At 54.9% G+C, this 22975-nt stretch overlaps 9 protein-coding genes across 9 annotated transcripts; 6 read left to right on the top strand and 3 right to left on the bottom strand.

The window, feature by feature from the left end:
* Nucleotides 1-369: 369 nt before the first annotated feature.
* On the top strand, nucleotides 370-1453 carry shy1 (Cytochrome oxidase assembly protein shy1; the record flags this gene model as incomplete). The annotated part of the gene is made up of 3 exons (XM_032032819.1): nucleotides 370-1138; nucleotides 1192-1297; nucleotides 1354-1453. The coding sequence occupies 3 exons, from the start codon at nucleotides 370-372 to the stop codon at nucleotides 1451-1453; spliced, it is 975 nt and encodes a 324-aa protein (XP_031888024.1).
* Nucleotides 1454-1471: 18 nt separating this feature from the next.
* Nucleotides 1472-3295, bottom strand: cnp20 (Inner kinetochore subunit cnp20; the record flags this gene model as incomplete). The annotated part of the gene is made up of 3 exons (XM_032032820.1): nucleotides 1472-1631; nucleotides 1737-2384; nucleotides 2448-3295. The coding sequence occupies 3 exons, from the start codon at nucleotides 3293-3295 to the stop codon at nucleotides 1472-1474; spliced, it is 1656 nt and encodes a 551-aa protein (XP_031888023.1).
* Nucleotides 3296-4780: 1485 nt separating this feature from the next.
* Nucleotides 4781-5815, top strand: CGGC5_v011338 (putative uncharacterized oxidoreductase; the record flags this gene model as incomplete). Its single annotated transcript, XM_032032821.1, has 1 exon — nucleotides 4781-5815. One exon carries the CDS (start codon nucleotides 4781-4783, stop codon nucleotides 5813-5815), a length of 1035 nt encoding a protein of 344 aa, XP_031888022.1.
* Nucleotides 5816-9087: 3272 nt separating this feature from the next.
* Nucleotides 9088-10925, top strand: CGGC5_v011337 (uncharacterized protein; the record flags this gene model as incomplete). Its single annotated transcript, XM_066152518.1, has 4 exons — nucleotides 9088-9241; nucleotides 9505-9581; nucleotides 9992-10017; nucleotides 10583-10925. The coding sequence occupies 4 exons, from the start codon at nucleotides 9088-9090 to the stop codon at nucleotides 10923-10925; spliced, it is 600 nt and encodes a 199-aa protein (XP_066008271.1).
* A 206-nt stretch (nucleotides 10926-11131) lies between these two features.
* On the top strand, nucleotides 11132-12003 carry ced-10 (Ras-related protein ced-10; the record flags this gene model as incomplete). Its single annotated transcript, XM_032032822.1, has 6 exons — nucleotides 11132-11161; nucleotides 11224-11256; nucleotides 11310-11368; nucleotides 11422-11602; nucleotides 11655-11887; nucleotides 11940-12003. 6 exons carry the CDS (start codon nucleotides 11132-11134, stop codon nucleotides 12001-12003), a joined length of 600 nt encoding a protein of 199 aa, XP_031888021.1.
* A 795-nt stretch (nucleotides 12004-12798) lies between these two features.
* On the bottom strand, nucleotides 12799-13993 carry CGGC5_v011335 (putative RNA-binding protein; the record flags this gene model as incomplete). The annotated part of the gene is made up of 3 exons (XM_032032823.1): nucleotides 12799-12988; nucleotides 13078-13306; nucleotides 13372-13993. The coding sequence occupies 3 exons, from the start codon at nucleotides 13991-13993 to the stop codon at nucleotides 12799-12801; spliced, it is 1041 nt and encodes a 346-aa protein (XP_031887856.1).
* Nucleotides 13994-15456: 1463 nt separating this feature from the next.
* Nucleotides 15457-16353, top strand: CSM1 (Protein CMS1; the record flags this gene model as incomplete). Its single annotated transcript, XM_032032825.1, has 3 exons — nucleotides 15457-15688; nucleotides 15782-16005; nucleotides 16066-16353. 3 exons carry the CDS (start codon nucleotides 15457-15459, stop codon nucleotides 16351-16353), a joined length of 744 nt encoding a protein of 247 aa, XP_031888028.1.
* Nucleotides 16354-17552: 1199 nt separating this feature from the next.
* CGGC5_v011333 (uncharacterized protein) lies at nucleotides 17553-18566 on the bottom strand (the record flags this gene model as incomplete). Its single annotated transcript, XM_066152517.1, has 4 exons — nucleotides 17553-18283; nucleotides 18324-18368; nucleotides 18430-18438; nucleotides 18536-18566. 4 exons carry the CDS (start codon nucleotides 18564-18566, stop codon nucleotides 17553-17555), a joined length of 816 nt encoding a protein of 271 aa, XP_066008166.1.
* Nucleotides 18567-19943: 1377 nt separating this feature from the next.
* CGGC5_v011332 (uncharacterized protein) lies at nucleotides 19944-21029 on the top strand (the record flags this gene model as incomplete). The annotated part of the gene is made up of 3 exons (XM_032032828.2): nucleotides 19944-20000; nucleotides 20055-20492; nucleotides 20556-21029. 3 exons carry the CDS (start codon nucleotides 19944-19946, stop codon nucleotides 21027-21029), a joined length of 969 nt encoding a protein of 322 aa, XP_031887802.2.
* Nucleotides 21030-22975: the final 1946 nt, after the last annotated feature.

Genomic DNA, 22975 nt, shown 5'->3' with positions numbered 1-22975 from the left:
CTGTCAGTTTGAGTCAAACACTGTAATAGTGAATGTGATCCCGCAGACGAGATATCAAAAACGCACATGCAATGATGACAAGGGACAAGGTGTCGTCCGTTGCGTCCTCCCTTTCCGCTTTCCGTCCGAGACAGCACCAATCCGGCAAGGCCTACACCACACACACCACCCCAAGGGAACCCCACACCCAACGCCACGCCACCGAACCTCCCGCGCTGCAGCTCCTCTCGGGGCAACTGCTGGAGGTACCTTACAGGGGGGCACATCGAGACCCCAAAAATCCAAATCGTCCTGACCTCATTCAGAGCTTTGCGGAAAGCTTCACTTTTGGCCAACACAGCGGTCGTCCTCCCGCCAACAACAGTCACAATGCCGCCGCCAATACCACGAGCTCTCCTCCGGGCGCCAATGCCCACGACAAACCTATGCCTAAAGTCAATCGCCCTCCGCGCATCATCACGCCAAAAACCACCATCTCAACCAGCACCCTCCTCCCGCCGCCCATTCCACACAACCCCCCGCCGCGCCGACGTCCAACCGGGCCCCGACTTCCACTCGATAGTAGACAACCCCCCCGACCTCGTCCGCACCGGCCGGCGCCACGGGCCGGGACTCATCATCCTCGCCCTCATCCCCGTGACGGCCTTCGTCCTCGGCACATGGCAGGTCCAGCGCCTGGACTGGAAGACGAAGCTGATCGCAAAGTACGAGGACCGCCTCGTCCGCGACCCGCTGCCCCTCCCGCCGCGCATCGACCCGGACGCCGTCAGCGAGTTCGACTACCGCCGCGTCTACGCCACCGGCCGCTTCCGCCACGACAAGGAGATGCTCATCGGCCCGCGCATGTGGGAGGGCGAGCAGGGCTACATGGTCGTCACGCCGCTCGAGCGCGAGGGCGACGGCACGACGGTGCTGGTGAACCGCGGGTGGATCAGCAAGGCCATGGCGGAGCAGGGCAAGCGGCCGTACGGGCTGCCGCGGGGGGAGGTCACCGTCGAGGGCCTGCTGCGGGAGCCGTGGACGAAGAACATGTTCACGCCCGAGAACAGGCCGGATAGGTGGGAGTTCTTCTTCCCCGACGTTCACCAGATGGCGGAGCTCACGGGCAGTCAACCGGTATGGATTGAGGCTACTATGGGTATGTTTTTGTTGTGATTCGTTCTTTTGTACAGCATGCTTACGCTCGCGCAGAGCACGAGTTCTTCCGTATCGTCGACCTCAAGTCCAGGGGCATTCCCATCGGCAGAGCCGCAGAAGTGAACCTGCGGAACAACCATGCCCAGTACATATTTACATGGTATTCCTCCCTTTCCGTTCCTGATTTCCATAGGTATATGCTGACATTAATCATAGGTATGGCCTCGCCTTTGCGACGTCCATCATGTTGTGGATGGTCGTCAAGAAGCCTGCTTCCGACATCTCCCGCCGGGTTCGCATGAACAAGCACTGGTAGATTTAGACTCAATCAGTCTCAGCTCCCATCCTCGCCGCCGCCTTTTGTGGAGCGCCGCTTCTTCCTAGGCTCAGCGGGCGGTAATGGTTTGGGCATTCTCAACTCCTGCAACAGCTCCCGGGGCAGATGTCTCTGTGCCAGGGAGAAGGGCGTGGTCGTCGAGTTGGTCTGGCGTTGTCTGTAAATGTAAAATATCAGAACCACACATGTAAAATCTGTGACGAAGAAAAAAAGTAGATACCCAAAACGGGGGCCACCATGTTTCTCCTCAGGGGCAACATACCTTCGCATGAGTGTAAGCATATCACTCTCGTCAATCGTCTTCCTCTTCGCGTGCTTCGCGTACGCAGAAAGATCGTCCCCAAGCTGCTCAAAAAACCAGTCCGAGGCCCGCTGAATCTCCGCCAGCGCCTCCGGGCTGATCTTCGTCTTCGTGATGCCGCTCGACTTGGCAAACGTCCCCGCCAGCCTCTTCACCACCGCAGGCGGCAGCGAGGGGTACTCCACACCATACCTAGACAGCTTGAGCCCCTTCTTCGACAGCTGCTTCCGCCTCTGCTCGAGATGCACACTCGTCTCGCCGCCCTCCTCCTCCGTCGCATCCGCGTCCACGCCAGTGAGGTCCATCCCGTCCTCCTCCGGCGCCGGCGGTCCGTAGTCCTCCGGGCTCGAGCTGCGCAGATCGTACGCCGGCCCGTAGTCCTCAAAGTCCCCGAACGCAGGCGGCGGCTGGTCGCCGGGCAGCGGGCCGATGTTAATGGACGGCTGCTCGTCCGTGATCTCGGGCAGCGGCCGCGCCGGCGAGCTCTGCCCCTCGACGGCCATCATGAACGTCGTCTGGTCCGCGTCCGCGTCCACGGGCACCTGGAACCCGAAGTCGCTCTCCCGCGCCGGGATCAGCGTCTCCCGCCTCGTCGCGTCCTCCTCGATCCTAGACATAATCGTCAGCATCACCGTCTTCTTCCTCCTCTTGGAATAATCGTTGGGCTCTCACCTCTCAAGACTCCGCTCCCTCTCCCTGCCGTCCTCGTCAAAATCAACAAAGCCCGGGTCAAACCCGCCCCCATCATCGTCATCGTCCAAATCCCCATAGTCCCGGTACTCCCTCACATCCCCCATCGACAGCCGGCTATTCTGCTCCGTGTACGCCCGTCGCGAGAACTCGATAGTCGCATTCTCGTCATTCACATCGCTCAGCCGCGGCGGCACCAAATCCTCATCATCATCCTCGTCCACATCCAGCGGCAGCGACAACCTCGGCCGATCAATCGGCAGCTCGTCGTCATCATCATCCTCCTCGTCATACGCAAAACTCCGGTTCCGAATCGGCAAACTCGTCGCGCGCCCCGTCGCCCCATTCTCGCTCGGCGACGAACTCGACGCGATCGCCTGCGTATCGTGCTTCGCCACCCTACTAAGACCCCTCAGCACATCAAACATGCTCTCCCGCCTCGGGCGTATGCTTTCCCTTCGCTTCTTCCCGCCGGGCGTGAGCGCCGCCGCGCGCCGCTGGTCGATCGTGCGGTACGCCGCCCGCGCATGCGGCGTGGCTGCCAAACTGCGCCGCCCCGAGGCCGAGAGGCCCGGCGTGCCGGGGACGCCGCGGTACGCCGAGCTACGCAGCGAGGAGCGCAGCGGGGGCGGGTTCGAGGGCGTCTGCAGGGATGCGCGGCTGGAGGGCGGGTCCAGGCTGAAGGCGCGGCCGCGGGCCGTCGGGGTGCGTGCTGCTGCGTTGAGGCGGCCTGTGTGCGTGTCCATGATCGCGGAGGAGAAGAGGGGGTCATCGTCGTCAGAGAGGAAGGAGGCGCCGTCGCGGCCGGTGGTGGGTGTGTTGAACGACATTGTCGCGGTGTGTGTGTTGCGATGGGGTGCTACACCCTCGCTTTCGTCGTCGGTTTAGCTTTGTAGGAGGGGGATGTGTGTGAGGCCTAGAGCTGAAAAACTGATTCAATCCGTGGCATCACGGCCGCGATACGGAGTCAGCGTGCCGGTGGAGTTGTGTTGGTCGTCGGTGTGTGGATTGCAATACTGGTAGTTCACTCACATCCCCCGCGGCCAGACACAGACGCGACTGAATCGACGCGCCCAGCTTCGACGGGATGTCGTCAAACAAGCAGGGTGCGCACGGGCCATGTTTTCTCTCGGCCCCACCCACCGGCACGCCTCACCTCCATCAACATGGATCTCTTCCGGCCGGGCTTCAGTTGTCCGGCGCGCCGAGAACTCTATCCATTACTAAGGGTTGACTGAAGTTCGTGCAGCAGAAAGTCAATCGGAGGCAAGGGTTGTGCTTCTGGAATAACCTGCGGCTTCTTGTTTTCTTCTTCGACCGTACAGCTTCTGGAACCCGAAAACGAGGGGCGATTCTTGAGTCGTTGAGGTCTTGACGATGGAGCTAAGCTGGGCAGATGATTCCGAGGACGACATGTGCTTCATTGAGGAGAAACATTCCGATGATATCGATTCGGCATCGTTTCGTCGCACCTCCAGCCCGAGGTCGCTACAGACCTTGCGGTTTCCACCGCCGACCTGTCAAACTTTAGTGGGATAGGTCTCAACTAAGCTTAAGACTGATTACCTCGCGGCCTTTATCATGCCACACCACACCACCTCGTCTTTCACTCCCCACATCTCGTTCTCGTTCTCGAGAAAATCAGCATTGCGAACATATTCAGTGCGCTGAACTCCAAAAAAAGAACACTCAGCCCTGCTAGGAGGATCTTTTCAGTCAAGATTAAACTCCCGAAACCTTGGTGCAAATCGCCCCCAACTTCCATGCCATCCAACACGGGTCGGTCCTCAATCCCATCAGCGTAGACCACCATAAGTGCTTACACCAAGCATCCTCGCTTACAAAATCAAGATATGGTCTTCAATCTCGGACTTAGCAGTAAAGCCGTCTGTTCTCACGCAGTTCAATCCGGACTTTGGCATGTTGCATCAACAGTGTAGGAGCCCGTAAATTTTCGGCTGCAGGTCGGGGTCTCACTAGCCAATGAAGCCAGTGTCTTACAAATACGACGACATCTCCTCCAGGCAAATTCAGCTGGAGTAAAATGGACTTCTGTGTGAGGATGAGGAATCCAGTAGACTGATACCATAACGTTGTCTTCATCTATGCCGTATTTACGGTATGTCCGCTCTTTGGCCAGTGTAGTGAATTACAGATGCCCAGATCTCATATCTTACTTACCTCTCTTGTAACCCTAAACAATATTTGACTATTAGTTGAGGGGGCGTTTCTTGACCATATGGACGCATACAGCAGCCAGAAACTTACCAGACCTACGTGTTGAACAATCTTGTTCAACGCCCTCTTTCTACACAATGTCAGGCGATCTCGTACTCTTGACCGGTGCAACCGGCTTTGTGGGCTTCAGAACACTTCTGTCAACCTTGAGAGCTGGATATCGCGTTCGATGTGCCGTTCGGTCCCAGTCAGGCATCAAGAAGATTCTAGCAGCGCCAAGTCTGCGTGACCTCGAACCGTCAGACTCACAGCTACAATGGGCTGTCGTCCCGGACTTTACCACAGTGGGCGCCTTCGATGAGGCAGTCAAGGGCGCCAAATACATCATCCATTGTGCGTCTCCCGTGGTCAAGTTCCAACCTGACGGCGGCCTGGGAAGAGAAGACGAGATCTACGTCGAACCTGCCGTGCAAGGCGTCCTAGGCATGCTTCAGAGCGCATTATCGCATGCCAACGACACAGTAAAGCGGATCGTTGTGACAAGCTCCATTGTGGCCATCATGCCGAGGTCATGCTTCCGGGGCGAGGGTTTGGATCGACCAGCTTTCACCGGACAATCCCGACTTCCGTGGCCCATTCCTCCGTACGAGGACCCGTACAGCGCCAGCAAGACTGCCGCCCTCGAAGCCTCTGAGAATTGGATAAAGGAGCACCGTCCGTCATTTGACCTCATATCGATTATGCCCGGCTGGGTCTTGGGCCACGAGGAACTTGCCACGTCGACAGAAGCTATTCTGTCAGGCTCCAACAATGCCTTGCTTTACTTCTTAGTAGGCGGCACGCGCGACTACCCCATTAACACGGGTTACATCTCGGTTGGTGATCTAGCAGACGCGCATGTCATTGCGCTGTCCCCGTCTGTTTCGGGCGGCCAGTCTGTCATCCTCTCTCAACATCTCGATTTCGAAGAGGGAAGGGAAATCGCGAAGAAGGCGTTCCCCGAGGCGTTTGAAAAGGGCATTCTCAGTGACAGCGGCGTGCAGCCAACTGTGAGCATTCCGACGGATGCCTCCGACGGCGAGAAGCTACTTGGACGCAGGTTTGCAACTGCTGAGGAGGTAGTAAAGGAAGTTGCGGCGCAGTACGTGAAGCTCGCTGAGCAAAGAAGTTGAGAAAAAGCAAAGCAAGACAGCTCGTCTAGCTCGCAAAGTGTAATGCAACCACCTTGCATCCATAGAAGGCCACTAGAACCCGTTTGGAAGAAATGCCAGTCGTTTTCCGATTCTCAAACCGGATGCCCACCGTCAGGTTGCATTGGCGAATGCAGCATTGCGAAGCTCATCTCGATAATCGTTGCAGATAACGAACTGACTGCAAGGCCGACGATGCTGTGCATTTCGCATGCAAGCCACGGCGATGTGACGACGTCCGTGGTGCTGTAGTGCGTAATCAGGCGCATGAGGAAACAGGTGCGGTTACATGTGAGAAAGTGATCTGTGCGGCACGCAACAAGTTGGGTCGGTTCGAAGACGAGGTACGGATGAGACCTCTGAATGTTTCGAGGAAACACATGCCCTGGTTCTTGACGTTCCATGACAGCCCTGAGCAGGCCCCAAGGGCGGTGCTCTCGAGAGCCAGGGAAACGTCGTGATGGCCGGGAATGTAGCCGCCAAGCAAACGGATGATCTGACGATTGTTTCTTTCAACTTGACAGGAGTTGCTGGGCAAGGAAGACATAGGACGGGCTGGCGGGATCAGAGAAAGTCAGCAACAAGGTGTGCTTGATGGCAGCCGGATGGACTCCGAAGGCGGCTGGTGTGGACGGCCGGAACAGCGGCGGACAGGGCCCCCACAGCGAATGACTGGAGTGGACGGCGAAGAGGTGGCGCGAAGGGGGATTGCGACTAGGATGATGGATGGAGCCGACTCAATATCCGTGCCTGGCGGACGAACGACGAGGCATGGCCGGTCGGGTATGTGGGCTGGTCGGCGGTTGGAATCAATAGAGCCATGGACCGTTGCAATTCCCAGCAAATCAGACCAGCGGTCCTTCCGCCTTGGGCTCGTCAATCTCACTGCTGCGGAGCCTCGTCTTTCGCGTGCAAAGGTGAAATATGAAGATGGGCGGGTGTGTAAGTGGTTGTGGTAAGGTATGGTGTGGCCAGTGACTGGGCACCCCTTGAAAGCAGGCATGGTGGACACGGGCTGGAAGGCGGAAAGAAGGAGCTTCAAAACGTTCCTCGGGTGTTCCATCAGAGACTGCAGATTGTAACAAGAGATGCGTCAAGTGGCGCTTGAACTCACTCAAAGAGAGTCTGGGGCGGGCGGCGAGGGGGACGGACCTCTTGTTGTTGGTCTGGGTTTTTTTTTTGTTCGTCGCCTCCTCCTCACCCTCTTGGTAGAAGCCCCCCAAACCAGCAGCAAAGAAGGGCTGGAGACATGGCACATTTTTTCGTTGGCCGTCCTCATGGTGGTAGTAATGGTGGTGGTGATGGCCATGGACCGTGGTGGACTGGAGACAGCGATGGAGACGGACAAGAAACAAAGGAGGCTTGGGAGAGGAGCAGAGAGGAGGAGAGCAGAGGCGACGAGTCGTCGAAACATTGAAGCGACGTCGAGCCGGAGGCAGCACATGGCAGGTGCTAACATGTTTCTGGTGCGGTTGGCGCGACTGGCAGTTACCACGACCAACCCCTCGCAAGTCTCGCAAAGTCTCCCAGTTGGATGGACGGGCCGGAGCCATGCCCCTTTGGGCCACAGACCCGCTTATCTGGTGCTGGCCTCCCTGCCATGGATGTCCAGCAAGAACACTGCGAAGGGAAAGAACCCCCTCCCATGCCTCCCAGAAACGGTGGTCCGCCCCGATTCAAGTGAGAAACCGGCCATTGGCAGACAAACGGGAGGAGTGAAGATTGATCGATGGGGGGCCTTCAGGGATCAAGTATCGAGGCTCTCATTCACCAGTGCGCATGGAACACACATCCGATCTCGTGGCCGACGAGTGGCGGCGACCACCAGTCCAGTTAGTGGCAGCTCACAGGCAGAATGCTGGATGTTGCAACCAGCACTTGCCTCCTGTTGCTTGGTGTTGCCTTACACCACCTCGCTGCCGCCGTACGTGGACTGTCACCCATTCAGGTCGTTGCGTTCCTGGATCGCGTCTGTCAGTGTCACTGTCGGCTTGCATCATCGCACATGGCCTATAAATCTCATGACAGCTGGTTGGCGCGAAACACATTGCGAGAGGCTAACCTTGAACACACTTTGGTCTGATGAACAGCAGAGTTCTCTTGGGCGGCCATCATCGGACAGCTTTCGAGAAGTGGAAGCCGTCGTGGTAGATTGCCGTAGGCCACACAGACGCACTGCACCAATGTCAACGTCAATATTGTTCCATGGTTCGTTGCTGAGTATCCCCGAATCGCGCGCCGTCAGACTTGATACCGTCATTTGTCCATTCCAAGATGGCTGTCGTTGAACTGTAGCCAATCAAAGCGACAAAATCTTGATCGAGTCTCAACTGCAAGTGCAGTCAGACCCAGAACGGGCGGCAGTGGCAGCGGCAGTAGCGGGGTGTTTTGTAGAACACTTTTCCCAGCAAGAAGCCTGAGACTGCCAGCCAGTGAACCGGCAAGAATGCAGCTTCATGCCGTGATTTGTTGCTGTTTTTTTCTCCGCCAGTGTGCTGCCAATTCCAGTCGCCCGTCTCTGATATCCGGTGCTAAGAGGCTACACTATCGAACCAAAGCGAGGTAAGGTAAGGTTAGTTAGTTCCTTGCAGCATCGTCAGCATCATTGTCGGCTTTGAGTGGCCAGCATCGGCGTCTGTGCCTGGATGCGCCTCGAGATGCCTTACGGTTCTCCTAACCGACTGGAAGGAAGGAACGGCCTCCACCGCGACTTCCAACCACCGGTTTTGATTTGATTCACATGGACCACAACCAGCCTCTCGTCTTCCACAGGTGAGATACCTTATCCGTAGATGTCTTGCAATTGGCAGACTCTGCAAGGCTGTCAGAACGTCGGCGCATGCTTCGGTCCTCGTACCACCAGCCAGGCCTCAACGTCTTCAACATCATCCACACTTAAGACTATCGGCATCCACAGGGCCACAGAAGCACAATCGACATCCACTCAGGTTGCAGCAGTAGTGTGGGATGTGATGTACGTAAAGATTCAATTCCCATCCTGAAATCCACTTCCACACCCTCCCGTCCTGCTCCTGGCACACTGGCTCCGGCACCGTGCCCGCCTGCCGGATCTTTATCACCAATCGAGACAATTCTCCTTTTCCAGTCCAGCGCAGCATCCAATCCCAAGTCATACCAAGTCCCGACCAATACTTACTACTACTGCGTAAGGTGGTTTCGAGCACCCAAGCAACCAAACCAAGCATCATCAACCAGCGCCGTTCTTCACCTGCCCGCGTAATAAGGTACCTTGGATGGTGGCTACGTGCCCTGCCTTGCCTTACCAAAAGGCCAGTGCCGTGCAGCAACAGTCATCAGCGCGCCGCTGGTCTCATCTTCGCCTCGCCTCGTCTCGCCTTGTGCACCACAATCCGCATCTGCTGCATCCCTCATCCACTACGAAGTACGGTACACTGTCCCAAAGTACCTAATTACCTCTGCCGCCGGGCTGCATCTGCATCATTCGTCCGGTCCCCTTTTCCCCATACCTACCTTAGGTACCTTGCCATACAATACCTTGCCTTGCTTGCGTTGCCTTACCAGACTGCACTGCAATCCGTCTGCTGCTCTGCTGCTCTGTTTGTCTGCCCACCACCATCATCGTTTCGCCGCCACCGTCTCCTCTCGTCTTCCCATTGGGATAAAGCGCCTTGACGCCGAAACTGTTGCAGCCAGGAGCTCCTTGCTGCCCGCACCGCACCACACGCTGCAGCGCATCGCATCGCATCGCATCGCAGACCGCACACCGGTACGTGCCATCCTGAACCCGAACCTGCCTGGGTCCGCAAGTACTACGCAGTTCTGCTGGGTGTACTTTGCCTGGGTAGCAGTCTGTACGGCTGTTTCCCTTCAGTCCCGGGTACCTATCGCTGTGCTCCCCTTGCCCTCTGTACCTGGTCCACACTCCATCTGGCTGTACCGCCGTCCGTCTGCTCGCTGTCGCCGTCTCTAACCACCACCACTACCACTACCACCACCACCAACTGCTGCAGCACCCTCCCATCCTTTCCCCCTCCACACTCGAAGCGTCTGTTCTCGCCTTTTGTTTCTGCTTCGTCGCCTTTGTCTCCTCGACATCTACCTATCCATCTCGCCCGTCGTCCTTTTTTCCAACAACGGCCAAACTCCAACATCCAACTGACTTGCGCACGACAACAGAGTCATTCTCTCCCTCTTGCCAAACGGTAAGCTATCCCACCTCACCTCTGCCTCTCTCTCTCTCTCCTCCAGCCATTATCCTTCGTGACCCTCGCCTCTCCTCCCCCCTGGCCTACCCGCCTGCCTGTCCCCTTCCTGCCCGTCCGCTCCTCCTCCCACCCCCAATCGACTGCCTGGTTGTGCCTGCCTGCCCCGGCCACTACTTCAGACAGCAGCAGCAGGTACTGTGCAGCGAGTGCCACCACCAGCGCCAAACACCAAGCATCAGCACCAACCAGCACCACCAACACCCAGCACAGCACCGCACCACCCGCGCACCAGGTCAGCACCCAAAGCAGACGGGGACCAGACCAGACCAGACTGGACCATACGACGACCCTACCGCGCTGCGACTCTACCTAAACCGATTCCCACCCCGACCCCCTCCACTTCCCTTCCCTCAGGTTTCCCAATTGCCCCCATCCCCACTTTCTTTGCCTGAGAAGAAGGTTAGATATACAGGGTACCGTTATCACCCTTCCAGCTTCACCTCCTGCGGCACTAATTCCTTCCGCTGTGTCAAAACATTTCTGACCTCGACTTTTTATGCAGCCCAGGGAACCCACCAGAGCTTAGACTCCGCAACTGTCTTTTGCTGAGGCTGCTGCCGCGCAGTTTGTGTCTGCTCTGCTCTGTTCTGCATCTTGCCTCTCTCCTTGCTCTGCCTACCTCACCTTACCTTACATCACACACCATTCCCGCCGACCGCCCACAGAGCCATCGTTTCCCGTCGCTGACCGACCGCTCGAGACTCGCTCAATCGACACCCTACCATCTGCAACGCATTCCGCTCCGTTTGTTCGACACAACGTTCGTCGCCGCCCACATCGTGCCATCCCGCACCTTACTATACCAGACCATCCTATACCTCACACCAATAATTGCGAGCTCCTAGCACCAAGGTCCGAGGGCTGCTGCCGAGAAACATCCAGCCATTTTCCCTTGTCCCTCCAACTCAGCAACCTTGCGTCACACTTGATCTCGCCGTCTCCCCTTTCGGATCGGTCCCCAATTCGACGCCGCCCTTCCTAACCCGCGAACTCTATTCGCGCTAGATACTGTCGTAGAATCGAATCACGCATTCTTCAAAATATCACAGAAATGGCTCAGCCAGGAGTTCAGTCGCTGAAGGTTCGTCGCGATCGCCATCTCGACAGCGCCCGGTGGCAGTAAAAGGCTAATGATCATCTCAGTGTGTGGTGACGGGTGACGGTGCCGTCGGAAAGGTGAGTCTCGACCAGCATCGCGTCTTCCGACTGCCAGCTAACGATGCGGAAAGACATGTTTGCTCATTTCCTACACAACGAACGCCTTCCCCGGCGAGTACATCCCCACTGTGTAAGCCTCGCGTCCTCGATCGACGGCAAGACTCAATCTAACAACCGGAACAGCTTCGACAACTACTCTGCGAGTGTCATGGTCGATGGAAAGCCAATTAGCTTGGGATTGTGGGATACTGCCGGTCAGGAGGATTACGACAGACTGCGCCCGCTCTCCTACCCCCAGACCGACGTTTTCCTCATCTGCTTCTCCATCGTCAGCCCGCCATCCTTTGACAACGTCAAGGCCAAGGTATGACATCCTGCAGCCTCACCGCGTGGAGATCAGCACTAATCATGCGCAGTGGTACCCCGAGATCGACCATCACGCGCCCAACATCCCCATCATCCTCGTCGGCACCAAGCTGGATCTGAGAGAAGACCCCAACACCCTCGAGTCTCTTCGCCAGAAGCGCATGGAGCCAGTGTCGTACGATCAAGCTCTGATCTGCGCCAAGGAAATCAAGGCACACAAGTACCTGGAGTGCTCTGCCCTGACGCAGAGAAATCTCAAGAGTGTTTTCGACGAGGCTATCCGGTACGTCTCAATAATTACAGCCTACCACCACCAACCTGCTAATTCCTCCCAGTGCTGTCCTCAACCCCAGGCCTGTTCCTCAGCAGAAGAAGAAGTCCAAGTGCACGATTTTGTGAACACGTCAATTGAACTTGAGCGTTGCGGGTTAAACATTGGAAACGGCGTATCGGGGTGGATTACATGAACCGATCTTCACTACCTGACCGTCAGGGCTCAACCATGTTGCTCGACCCGCGCCTTGCGCTTATCCTGGAGGAAACAACCAATACTTTTCGGAAGCACCCCACATGACGGCCGAGCTAAGCATAGCCTGCAATGACGGCAACGACCCCCGATTATTACACACTTGCTCAGCCCGCGCTTGTGTGTGCTGGACATGAGAGTATCTTTCAGATAGGTGTGGCGGTGTCAGGAATGGTGGTGGTTTTTTGTTGTCGCTCTTTTTTCCCTCCTTATCATCGGAAAAGATCAAAGAGAGTTGCTGCAAATGTCAGGGAGGGGGTTCGTTGGTAGCAGGCAAGCTTTGCATCTCATCACACAAAGGATATCCCAAGCTTTTCTGTAGATAGCACACACAGTCACAAACACACACACACTTCTTTTTTCATGGAGGAACTAGATATTGGGGTCGGGACGGGATACGAGCTTCGCCTTGAGAATTGATTGTCATTGCAAGTGCCCTTTGGTATCTAGACTGGAACCTGCAGCTATTGCAACAAAACAAAAAGGGCTTAGAGACCAACGTGTGTGAATTGCCCTGCGTGCCGTTGAAACAAAAAAAACTTTTCTGAGTCCTAATCCTGATCCTGCCTGAAGCTGTCAAGAGTGTATACAAGAGCTCTCTCTCTGTCTCTGCCCAGACACCTGCTGCTAATTATGAATCATACATTTTGCGGAAAACTCCCAACTAATTACTGGTGCATCAAGGCGAGACGGCTCGGGTGGATGCTATCCTGCTGGGTGTTGCTACCACCCTCCGACACCCTCTGCTTCTTGTACTCCTCCTCCTTCTGCATGCGCTTCACGCGGTTCTCGTCGAGCTGCACGTTGCGGGACTTGATCTTTTCGCGTCGGAACTTGCTCTTGCCGCCACCGCCGGCGCTGTGCGAAAGGAGTCATGGTTAGCATAGGGGTTCCGTTGTGGCAGAGACAGAGAGGGGAGACGGGAGACGGGAGACGGGAGTACATACGAAAGCTCGAGGTTGATCCTGCGCGCGGGCGACAGCCCGTCGTCGAACTCGGTGTGGTGCATCTTGTCGAGGCAGGTGCGCATGTTGGAGCCGTTGGAGAACTCGAGGAAGGCGATGCCGCGGCAGACGTTGGGGTTGTTGTCCTTGTTGAGGCAGCGGACGGCGGAGGGGTTGTAGGCGGAGAAGTGCGCGCGGATGGATTCCTTGTTCGCGGTGTAGGGCAGGTTTCCTGGGGACGGTGTGGTTAGTATTTGGGAAGTGCTCGCAGGTGTCTTGGAAAGGGGAGAGACTCACCGACGAAGACGATGTACTTCTCCCTCTTGCCGCCCTCGGCGGGCTCTTCCTCCGCCGCCTGCTCCTCGGCAGCCGGCGCCGGTGCCGGGGCAGTTGGCTCCTCCTTGGTCTTTTTGCTCTTCTTGTCCTTCTTCTTGGACTTTTCCTCGCCGTTCGTCTCGGGCTTGGTCTCCTCCTTGGCCTTGGCCTCCTTCTTCTTGTCCTTCTTCTCCTTCTTGCTCTTCTTCTCCTCCTTCACCTCCTCTTCCGCGGGAGCAGCCTCCTCCTCCTCCGTCTTGGCCTTTTTACTCTTCTTGTCCTTCTTCTTCTTCTTCTCGCCGTCGGCGGGCGGATCGACGTCCATGGCCGAGACGTCTACCGGCTCCTCTTGCTCCTCGGCAGCGGCGGCGGCCTTGCGGGCCTCCTTCTCCTTGCGCTTGCGCTCCTTCTTGTCCTTCTTGGACTCCTCGAGCGCGATGAACTCGTCGGTCGCAGGGGCGGTGGTCTCGTCTTCGGTGGAAACAGCCTTGGCCTTCTTTTCCTTCTTCTCCTTCTTGTCCTTCTTGTCGGACTTGGACTTCTTCGCGGTGGCGGCGTCGTCGTCGGCGCGCTTGCGCTTCTTGGAGAGCTCGGCGGAGGCCATTGTGGTGTCTTAACCGGCGGCGGGTGATTCAATCGGTTCAGAGACGAATTGGGTCTGCGAGAGGACGTGTTCGGCCGACTTGGTGGAGTATAGAAACGCGAATGCCGCCCCGGAAATTTTGGTAAGGAAAAATGGTTTGGGTTGAGGGACGCAACGAAGGTAGGCAGGCCGGCGGACGACGAGACGGCGCTGGGCAAAAAAATCTCTTATCTGAGTCGTCGGAGTGGGGGGATAAGGGAGCCCCAGCAGCCCAGCGCGCGTGAAAATTTTGTGGGGGGCCGCCGAGGCGGTCGGAGGCACGCTGCACCAGATGGAAAGGGGGGTGGTGGATGCGGCCTGTTCGGCGGCCTGGGTGTGGGGACCAGCGGTTCCGGTAGGGATTTCGCGCCGGAGGATGGGCGGCGGCGGCGGCGGCGGCGGGGGTTTTGTGGTGATGCATGGCTTTTTTGGAGGTGGTTGCATTGCATGGGTAGTACTGTTGGCAAATGAGGAGGTACTGATACCTGCCGGTGTTATACATTCTGCGGTTATCTGGTGAGAATTGAGGCTGTCGTTGCGAGTGCTAGAAGACAGTGGAGCGAGTACGAAGGTCTAGTATGTGAACTTGGTTGCAGTGGAGAGACTACGCATTTTGATTGTGCTATATGAGCTTTATATCATATGGCTCTGTTGTATTCTCCATGGTCTTCATAGCTATCATTGCCTCGCATCGGCTCTCATTAAGTCACTTGTTGCTTCTTTTCTTCCCACTACTTCTCCTGGCTTTAGGCTGGTTGCAAACGTGAAGAATACTGCATGGTACAGCTACGTATACGCAGAAAATGTGAAAGGTAACCCATGAAATATCTAATGCTTTTATGAGAGCCATGTGTTCATAACCTCAGATGAAAAGAGCAGGCCGAAATTTCCTCGGGCATGCTGCTCATACGTTCGGGATATCTGTGTTTCTATACCTCATTTGACTGGCTTAGACGATGGCCGGCTGGCTGTGTCTACGTAGACCACTCATTGTTCAAGGTACTCGGGCTTTTTTCAAATTTCGAAAACTATCTTATCTGTAGAATCACATTTTAAACGGACTCAGTGTCATTTTCCGAAACCTCAGTCTGAGGTGTTGCCTGATTTTGGGGTCGCCAACATGAAGTCGAGTCCACGAAGTCGAGTTGCCACGGCATGTCACCGGCCGCTTTAGCCTTCCTACCTGCCGCACTGTGCACCTTTTAGCGGTCAAGTCCAGCGGCCTGGTCCACGCTCCAACCCCCCAGATGCGTGGTCCCACAGTGCGAAACTGATTTTTCCCCGACATGGGTCTGAATTTTTCGTCTCAGCGGCGACACCTTCAGTCTCATTCAACAACCTTCACCAAGATCTTGATATCCATCATTGACCTGCAATTTTCCACTTCACCTCGCCACTGAACCAAACCACAACAGCAAGAAAGTCCTCCCCGAATAAACAAAACCATGTCCAACTCCAAGAAGAGAGCGGCGGCCCCCGACCAGGACGGCGAGCGCAAGAAGAAGAAGAAGAAGTCGGCCTACACCGTCGACGAGACGCTGCTCAACGAGGAGCTGGGCATCAACGAGTCCTTCGCCGTCATGGACAACCAGCTGCTGGCGGACTACACCGCGCAGAAGCTCGCGCGGTTCGCGACGGACCTCAGCCCCGTCGAGATTTCCGATCTGTCCCTCTCAGGTGAGTTTTTCTCTCCGTCGCATCTCACTCACTTCATGTTCCTCTCACGCGAGGAGAGGTAGAGAATGTACCAACGCTTACACACACACGCAGCAAATGCGATCAAGGACACCACGTCATGGACGGAACCCCGGTCCACGGACAAGCTGGCGGCGTTCCTGGAAAAGTTCGCCGAGAAGCCGGAGAAGCTGCCCACGGCGCCGGAGAAGAAGGGCACGCCGCACACCATCATCGTCGCGGGCGCGGGGCTGAGGGCGGCGGACATTGTGAGGGCCGTGAGGGGGTTCCAGACGAAGAAGAGCACCGTGGCGAAGCTGGTCAGTCTTGCCCTCTCCTTGTTTTGTTAATCACGACGGTTTCACTAACGGCTATCACAGTTTGCAAAACACATGAAGGTCGAGGAGCAGGTCAAGTTCCTCCAGGGCACGAGGACGGGCATCGCGGTCGGCACGCCGGCGCGGCTGATGGAGCTCGCGGACAACGGCGCGCTGTGCCTGGACAAGGTGCAGCGCGTGGTCGTCGACGCGTCGCACATCGACTCGAAGAAGCGCGGGGTGATGGACATGAAGGACACGATGATGCCGCTTGCGAGGTGGCTGTCGCGCAAGGAGCTGAAGGAGAGGTACACGGACGACAAGAGGCATTTGGACCTGGTGTTTTTCTGAGGGTGTGGGAAGGGTTGGTCATCTTGGGAGGATACTTGGTAAGGGGGAGAAGGCATTTGCTGATGCAGAAGGTCTGAATGGCGCGAAGCTTTTGAGGAATACTGGCGGTGAAGTCCCGTGGGAATCCGGAACGGCGTAATACTGGGAGAGGCCGACCATCTTATGGCACTGGCATAGAAGACGAATCGGAAGATGAGGCGGGAGCCGGGTTGTTGTTCAGACGTGATCGCTAACATCTCACTGCTGAATGTAATGCCTGTGCGTGGAGTACCGCACGATGTGAGAGACATGAGACGGTGACGGCTGTCACGCTCGGCATGTAGTGGGCCGCCGCTGCTAGATGACGGGCGTTTTTTCGGGTGGTTCACGATTTGCGAAGCTGCTGTTTCGCTGACTGACTGCGCCCTGAACCCTCGAAGGTTTTCGCAAGTGAGGGGGAGAGCCAGGGCTTGCTTGCTTGCATTGGCTGGCGTCTGCGGTGTACCCTATGCGCATATGCTTCCTTGGGGGATCATGCACCCGCTCGCCTGAAGGTGGTTTGGCGACGGCGATGGTGTGTTATATCAGATCTCTGTTAATCCGCGGCACATCGGTCTGGGAGCATGATGCTTTTGGTAGCAGAGACCATCTCACGTTCGAGTACTGATGAGGTGAGGCGGGTGGATTCCCACGCAACCGACTTGGATTCGTTCTTCCCTGGGAGAGGAGTCGAGGAGCGAACGAAGGGGTTCCTTGGATGGGGCCAAATGCCGACGAGTACGGGGTTGGATGGTTGCTGGAATGCATCTTCGGCATGATTGATACTGGTTGTGTCAGTTACTATGCAGTATCTTGAGGATGCACGGATGATTTCTATCCCTTTATTGCCCACGGTAGTTTTAAGGTTTTAGGTTCCCTGTTCATTCAATAGATGCATGTTTTGATGCTCATAGGTTCAGGTCTGGATACCAGACATTGTGAAAATTGAGCAGGAAATAGAACGCTGCACAAACAGCGCGGTTCTGGAAGGAAGAGATAAAAAAGAAAAAGAAAAAAGGGTGTGTCGGAGTGGGGAGCAGAAGTTGCTCCAAATCGTGATGTTCTCACCACTCCGTGCCCGATCCTGTGCAAGGTAGCAACCAGAGAACTGATTTAAAATGTCACGACATATTTCATCCTGTTAACTAACTTAACTTTATTATTGCAACCCGACTTATTGACTACCGGAAGAAATGACCACCTCCTTGCAATAAGCTAATCTCTGGGCACCACTCAGCTATTTCGTCCAGATTTCCCTGTTGCCATCGGTGTGGTTGATGGTATCCCAAAGGCTTCTCGTGGTACATGGTCTCCACCGCAAACTTCATGGCCTGTTCCGGGGTTGGCAACTTCCCACTGCGTTCCCTGACTTTTGCGTCAAACCATTGATCCTCAAATTCGTTTGCACCGAGAGCAACGTCTGGATCACTGGTAATATTGAACATCAACTTCGGGTTACGCAACGACAAGCCGCCGTTGTAACCGTGGCCGAATTGAGGAGCGATGGGAGCCCCAATCAAATCCCACTCGAAGAAGTCCTCGATTTTCATTGGAGATTTGGAGCATATTATGCTGTCCGCTTGAAACAACAGCACCCGATTGAAGGAATACAGTTGTTCCCAAAGCCAAGGTGATGTGAGGAACACAGAAACCGAGTGGTGCTCTGACAAGCTTGTCTCTGATGGAAGGAATATCACCCGTATCTGGTTGTCGTCCATCAGGCGTTTGAAGGCGGGAGAGTCGGGAGGGTTCCAATTTGCTTCAAGTGTCATGAGAACTACCGGCCAGGTAGGTCCCAGCACCATGGCAAAATGAAGTACGATGGGCACCAGATTAGGCACTTTTGTGATGTCCGTCTCGATGATGACGGCGACGTTGCTGCTTTCTCGGGGTTGACGTGCACTCAGAGCATCTGAGGTGTAGAAATCGTCTCCGACGAGGACATTCTGAACACCACCACGCCTTGCAAGGTAGCCGCTGTGCTCCGAGGTGTTTTCCTGGATTAAACCATGTCAGTGGATTGCAAAAGAAGGACCGGTCGATCCAACAAAGTCGTACCTTGAATATCTTCCAGATTGTCAGTAGCAAAATGAAAACGACGATGTTATCAACTGAGTGCGATGCTTCCGCTTAAACTTGCCATGGTCCCAAAAAGGATGCTTACTGGTTAACTTGAACCCCACGATGGAGACCATGGTAAGAACAAGTGAACTGTAAAGAGAATGGACTGTAACCGGGCGAATGTGTCAGCAATAATGGGATTGATACTTTATGCAATCAAATCATGGATTTTCGACGATCCCAGTCGAGCTTTAAGCCCACTTCTCTTATACTTCTTGTGTGTGTCTCTTCTTGTTATTTGAAGCCAGCACTGTAATCAGATGGCGCGACGGAGGACGCGCCTCTTTGTGCTATCAGCCGTCTCCTAAGTCCTCTCTTTTTCAGCTCCCTTGTCGGGCTTTTCCACACACACGCATTTGGCATGAGGCTGTCGTGCTGCCATTCCTCACCTGTCTCCCGGCATGGCCACTAATGAATCTAGAATCAATTTACTGATTCGGAATGGGAATCGCGTGCTTATTTACGCCTCGATTTACGCCTTGTTGGTGCGGAAAGAATCCAGGGCGGCCGGGGTTCACTAAAAGCTCCCTTGGCAGTCAATTGGTGGAGTCTATCCCTCCCTTGATCAACGACAGCACAAGAGTTATCGGATTTTGTTCCCCTTGTTTCTCTGGCTCCTCTGTGTATGTGTTGGGTGATAGTAGACGGTGGTATGCTGACCCTTCTTCTCCTGGCAAACCAGTTGACACCGTCTTTCTCGCATAAACTGGATTTCATATACCCCATAAGTGACCATAGAGGTTTCTCTGTGACCCATCCTGGCCCTCGAGTATTTCCCCGTGAGAGTCATAAGGCAGTCAACAAGGTGCGCCTCCAGGCGACAAACTGCGAAGCAAAAGTTAGAAGGGAAGAGGATAATACGATCCTCGAAAGTTGATTACACTCTCTATCTGAATCGCCTCGTTATCTCCAAGACAAAAGAATGTTTCCTACAGACTGAAGTAGGCGCTAAAGAGAGACAGTCTTCTAACGAAGTACCGCGCTAACAAAAATTCAAGGTTTGTATTGTACGATTCTTGATGGCTGGATCGGACATCATCCATTCCGCCGCAAGCCACACGCCCCTTTCAAGGGCAACTCAAGCTATGTATCGTCTCGAAAGTTGGGGCAAAAGAATGCCCCCTTTTTGATGTCAAGATTAGTGAGCGCACTTTCCTCAGGGCGTGGCTAGTCGCTTGAGTGAGTTTGTTCAAGAAAAAAGGAAGGACAAAAAAAGGAGGCGAGGAAAGAATGCCCGCTAGCGATACGTAACGTGGTATGGTCGGGGATCTTTTAGATCGAAGGCTCATATGTAGGCTGCGTTTCTGCACCCTCGCCGCATGTGATATACTTCTTTTTGTCGAGGCTCTTTTTTTTTTTTTTTTTTTACTTTCCGGGGAAATAGCATAGGCTATCTGGTCTTTCCAATGTTCTCGAACATAGGTTATCGAGTTGCTGCCTACCGCGCAATCATGATTTTGATGATTGCCGCAGCCCTGCTATTTCTTACCTTGCCGACAGAGTCATTAGTATGTTCACGGTCTTGAGTACGTGGCTCATAATTCACCACTGACTTCTCCTAGTATGGATCGCTTCAGCAAGTTTACCAGGACCCTCATGGGGAGGCTCCCGTACCCCCAAAGACACCGGACACAACGAAATCGCCGAATCGACTTTTGGTACTTTATACGTATTACGAATCCGACGAAGCACGAGAGAACATCCGCTTTTTTATCGAGCATGGCTTGCACTCAGCTGCTGATTTCGTCTTCATTTTCAATGGCGAGACGGATGCGAGCGAGATGGTGCCACGCACAGAACCAAATATTCGGGTCGTCAGTAGGAACAACACTTGCTTCGACTTGGGAGCCATGGGAGAGGTTCTGCGATCACACAATCTATGGAAAAAGTACGACCGGTTCATCACCATGAACGCCAGCATACGGGGTCCCTTCCTTCCATACTGGAGTAAGAGTTGTTGGTCCGACTTGTATCTTGATCTTATTACAGATGAAGTCAAGGTAATCGATTTGATTGGTCCGCTGTTTCCATCTGAATCCCAGCGTAATTGACGTGGCACGTAGCTTGTTGGAATGACTGTCAACTGTTCCCCTCGATATCATGTTCAATCCATGATCTGGGCGACAGACACGATCGGCATGGGGCTACTCCTTGACCCGGAATTGAGCAAGCCTTCCGAATCAGATTACTGGGGCACTCCAGACGACGGTGTTGGGCTGAGCGGCTGCTACAACGAATATAACCAGGCTGTCCACGCCGAGATAGGAAGCACCTCGATCATCACGAAGGCTGGCTACAAGGCAGACGCCATGCTGACGTCCTTCCACAAAGACATCGATCCCGAGACATACTGCGCTTCCATTATGCCGAATGTTCAAGATACTCTTAGAGAAGGAGCATACTTCGGCTTCAGCGTACATCCGTACGAGACGATTTTTCTCAAAACGAACCGAGGGATCAGTCCTTCGCTGGTCGCCTCTTTCACTCAATGGTCGGATGATATGGGATACTCAAGCTACGAGAGATGCAAAGCATAGCCTTCATTGTCAAGAAATTCAAAACAATTCCAAAACGTCCCGAAAAGGTCGTCCACAAACACGAGATGATAGTATCGGAAAGCTGATAGCTCACGAAGTCGGCGACGGGCCACGCTTGTTGTCCATCGACGCGAAGGCAGGCACGGCTCATGCTCGAGGCCGTCACTGGGATATCGAACTTGCCTCGGAGAAACAAAAAAAAAAACATCTCGTCCCGACACAGATCAGACCTTTCTACCAACGTTTCGCTCAGAGAGTGATGCTTCACCGCCGCCCGACGCGAGCCTACGGAGTTTTTGTATGGCCAAAGAACACAAGGTTGACTCGGATGTTGATTGACGGATGTTATCTTTTGGTTCCAGCCGCTCTCGCGAGACGGAAGTCGGCCCTTGGCCAATGTCACGTAAGGGATCGCCTACGCGTTTTTGTAGCCAGGCACGCCCGGCGCTCGTAGATAGATTAATCAAGACACTTCACGCAGGTTATAACCCCCTAATCCATCTGTATGACCATAGGGTTATTCCTTAGTGGCTCTTGAGGCTCTGCTCTCATTCTCTAGCGACTGCTGCAGGGTGCTTGGATCTGCGACCGCCACTTGGGGGCCGTGAGCTGTCACTTTTTTTATGCGGTTAGTCTAGACGAACGGGACTGCGAGCTAACATGGTTAAGTGAGGCGAGTGTTTGGTTGTTCGAGAAGTTAAAAAAAAAAAGTGCCGAGCAAGTGGGGGTGGGTTGTAAGTGAGGAGGATTCGAACCGTTTAAGCTGTTCGGTTGCAGTGGTCTGAACGTTGTGGTTCTGTGGTCTGAGAAAGACGGGGGTTTAGTGCTTGTCTGCTGGTGGTTGTGGTGGTGGTGCCGGGGTTCTGGGACAAGGGGGCTGATACAGTTTAACCAAGATCGACGTCGAGGGGACGGTTTTGGGACGAAGAGGAAGAGGACGGCGCCGGTTTGGAGATTTGTGAAGATGCAGCGGTTCGCTCTGCCGAGTTGACGGAGGCCTGCATGAAGGAACCTATGTAAGGTAGGTTGGCGAGGCGCGGGAGGTTGCTAGCGTTGAGCAACGTGACGGGGTGCCTGAACATGATGCATGTGTGACGCCTGTAGAACTTGGTGGGTTGAGGTGTGTTGAGTGAGAGGACTGAGCACACGATGATAGTTGAGCGGGTTGCAATGGCAGCCTGAGCCGAGTTGATCAGATAACAACTGCGAGCGCTGCAACTCAAAAGTCGCGGAATACGAGCCCTGAAGGCAGGCTGAAGCTGGAGTACGGTCCCACTCAGGGTCGTCCTGATGGCAATTAAACTGCGGCCGGGAGCGAACAGGACCGTGAGTGAGATTTGCGAACTTTATTATGTTGGACTTGGCTTCCCGGAGTAAGCGAGGTGTCACTGGGCTGAAGAGGATCATCAAGTTGGAGAAGCTTTGGTTCGTTGTTGCGACACTGCTGCAGTCTGTGTTGCGCTGGTCTACCATCTTGCTTGGTTCCCCCGTTCCGTGCGGCTTGCTTCAGGTTTGTGTGCGTGTGTGTCGTTCAGCAATGCAGATGATGACGGGCCATCCCACGCGGGCCCCGAATTCTTCAGCGGTGGCTGTGCTCAGCTCTCAACTGAAAGGGGCTAGACTCGAAGGGGAGTAGGACACCCGCGATTGGCAGCGGTGGTGGTGCGAGGTCTGTGGTGTTGGCGGATGGGAACCACTCTAAAATGTTCGATGAGTTGTTTTAGCCTGGAGAGTGGAGGAATTGGAATGAGGGCGCGCGGTCTGCTGGATCATGGATGTTTATCTGTCGCTATTCATAGATGCGGGCTCATGAGGTTGGTGCCCGATGAAGGAAGCAATTGGTTATGCCCTCCTGCACACACACACAATGATATTCGTCTATGATTCTGTTTTTGTATGAACCATGTACTTCATCTTACGTGTTGGATTGTGTCGCAGCTCCGGCG

This window comes from Colletotrichum fructicola (genome assembly GCF_000319635.2).
Source record: "Colletotrichum fructicola Nara gc5 chromosome Unknown KSG_Nara_v1_contig06, whole genome shotgun sequence".
NCBI lineage: Eukaryota > Fungi > Ascomycota > Sordariomycetes > Glomerellales > Glomerellaceae > Colletotrichum > Colletotrichum fructicola.
Note: the sequence above shows the minus strand (reverse complement) of the source record. Positions and strands in the feature narration are given on the sequence as shown.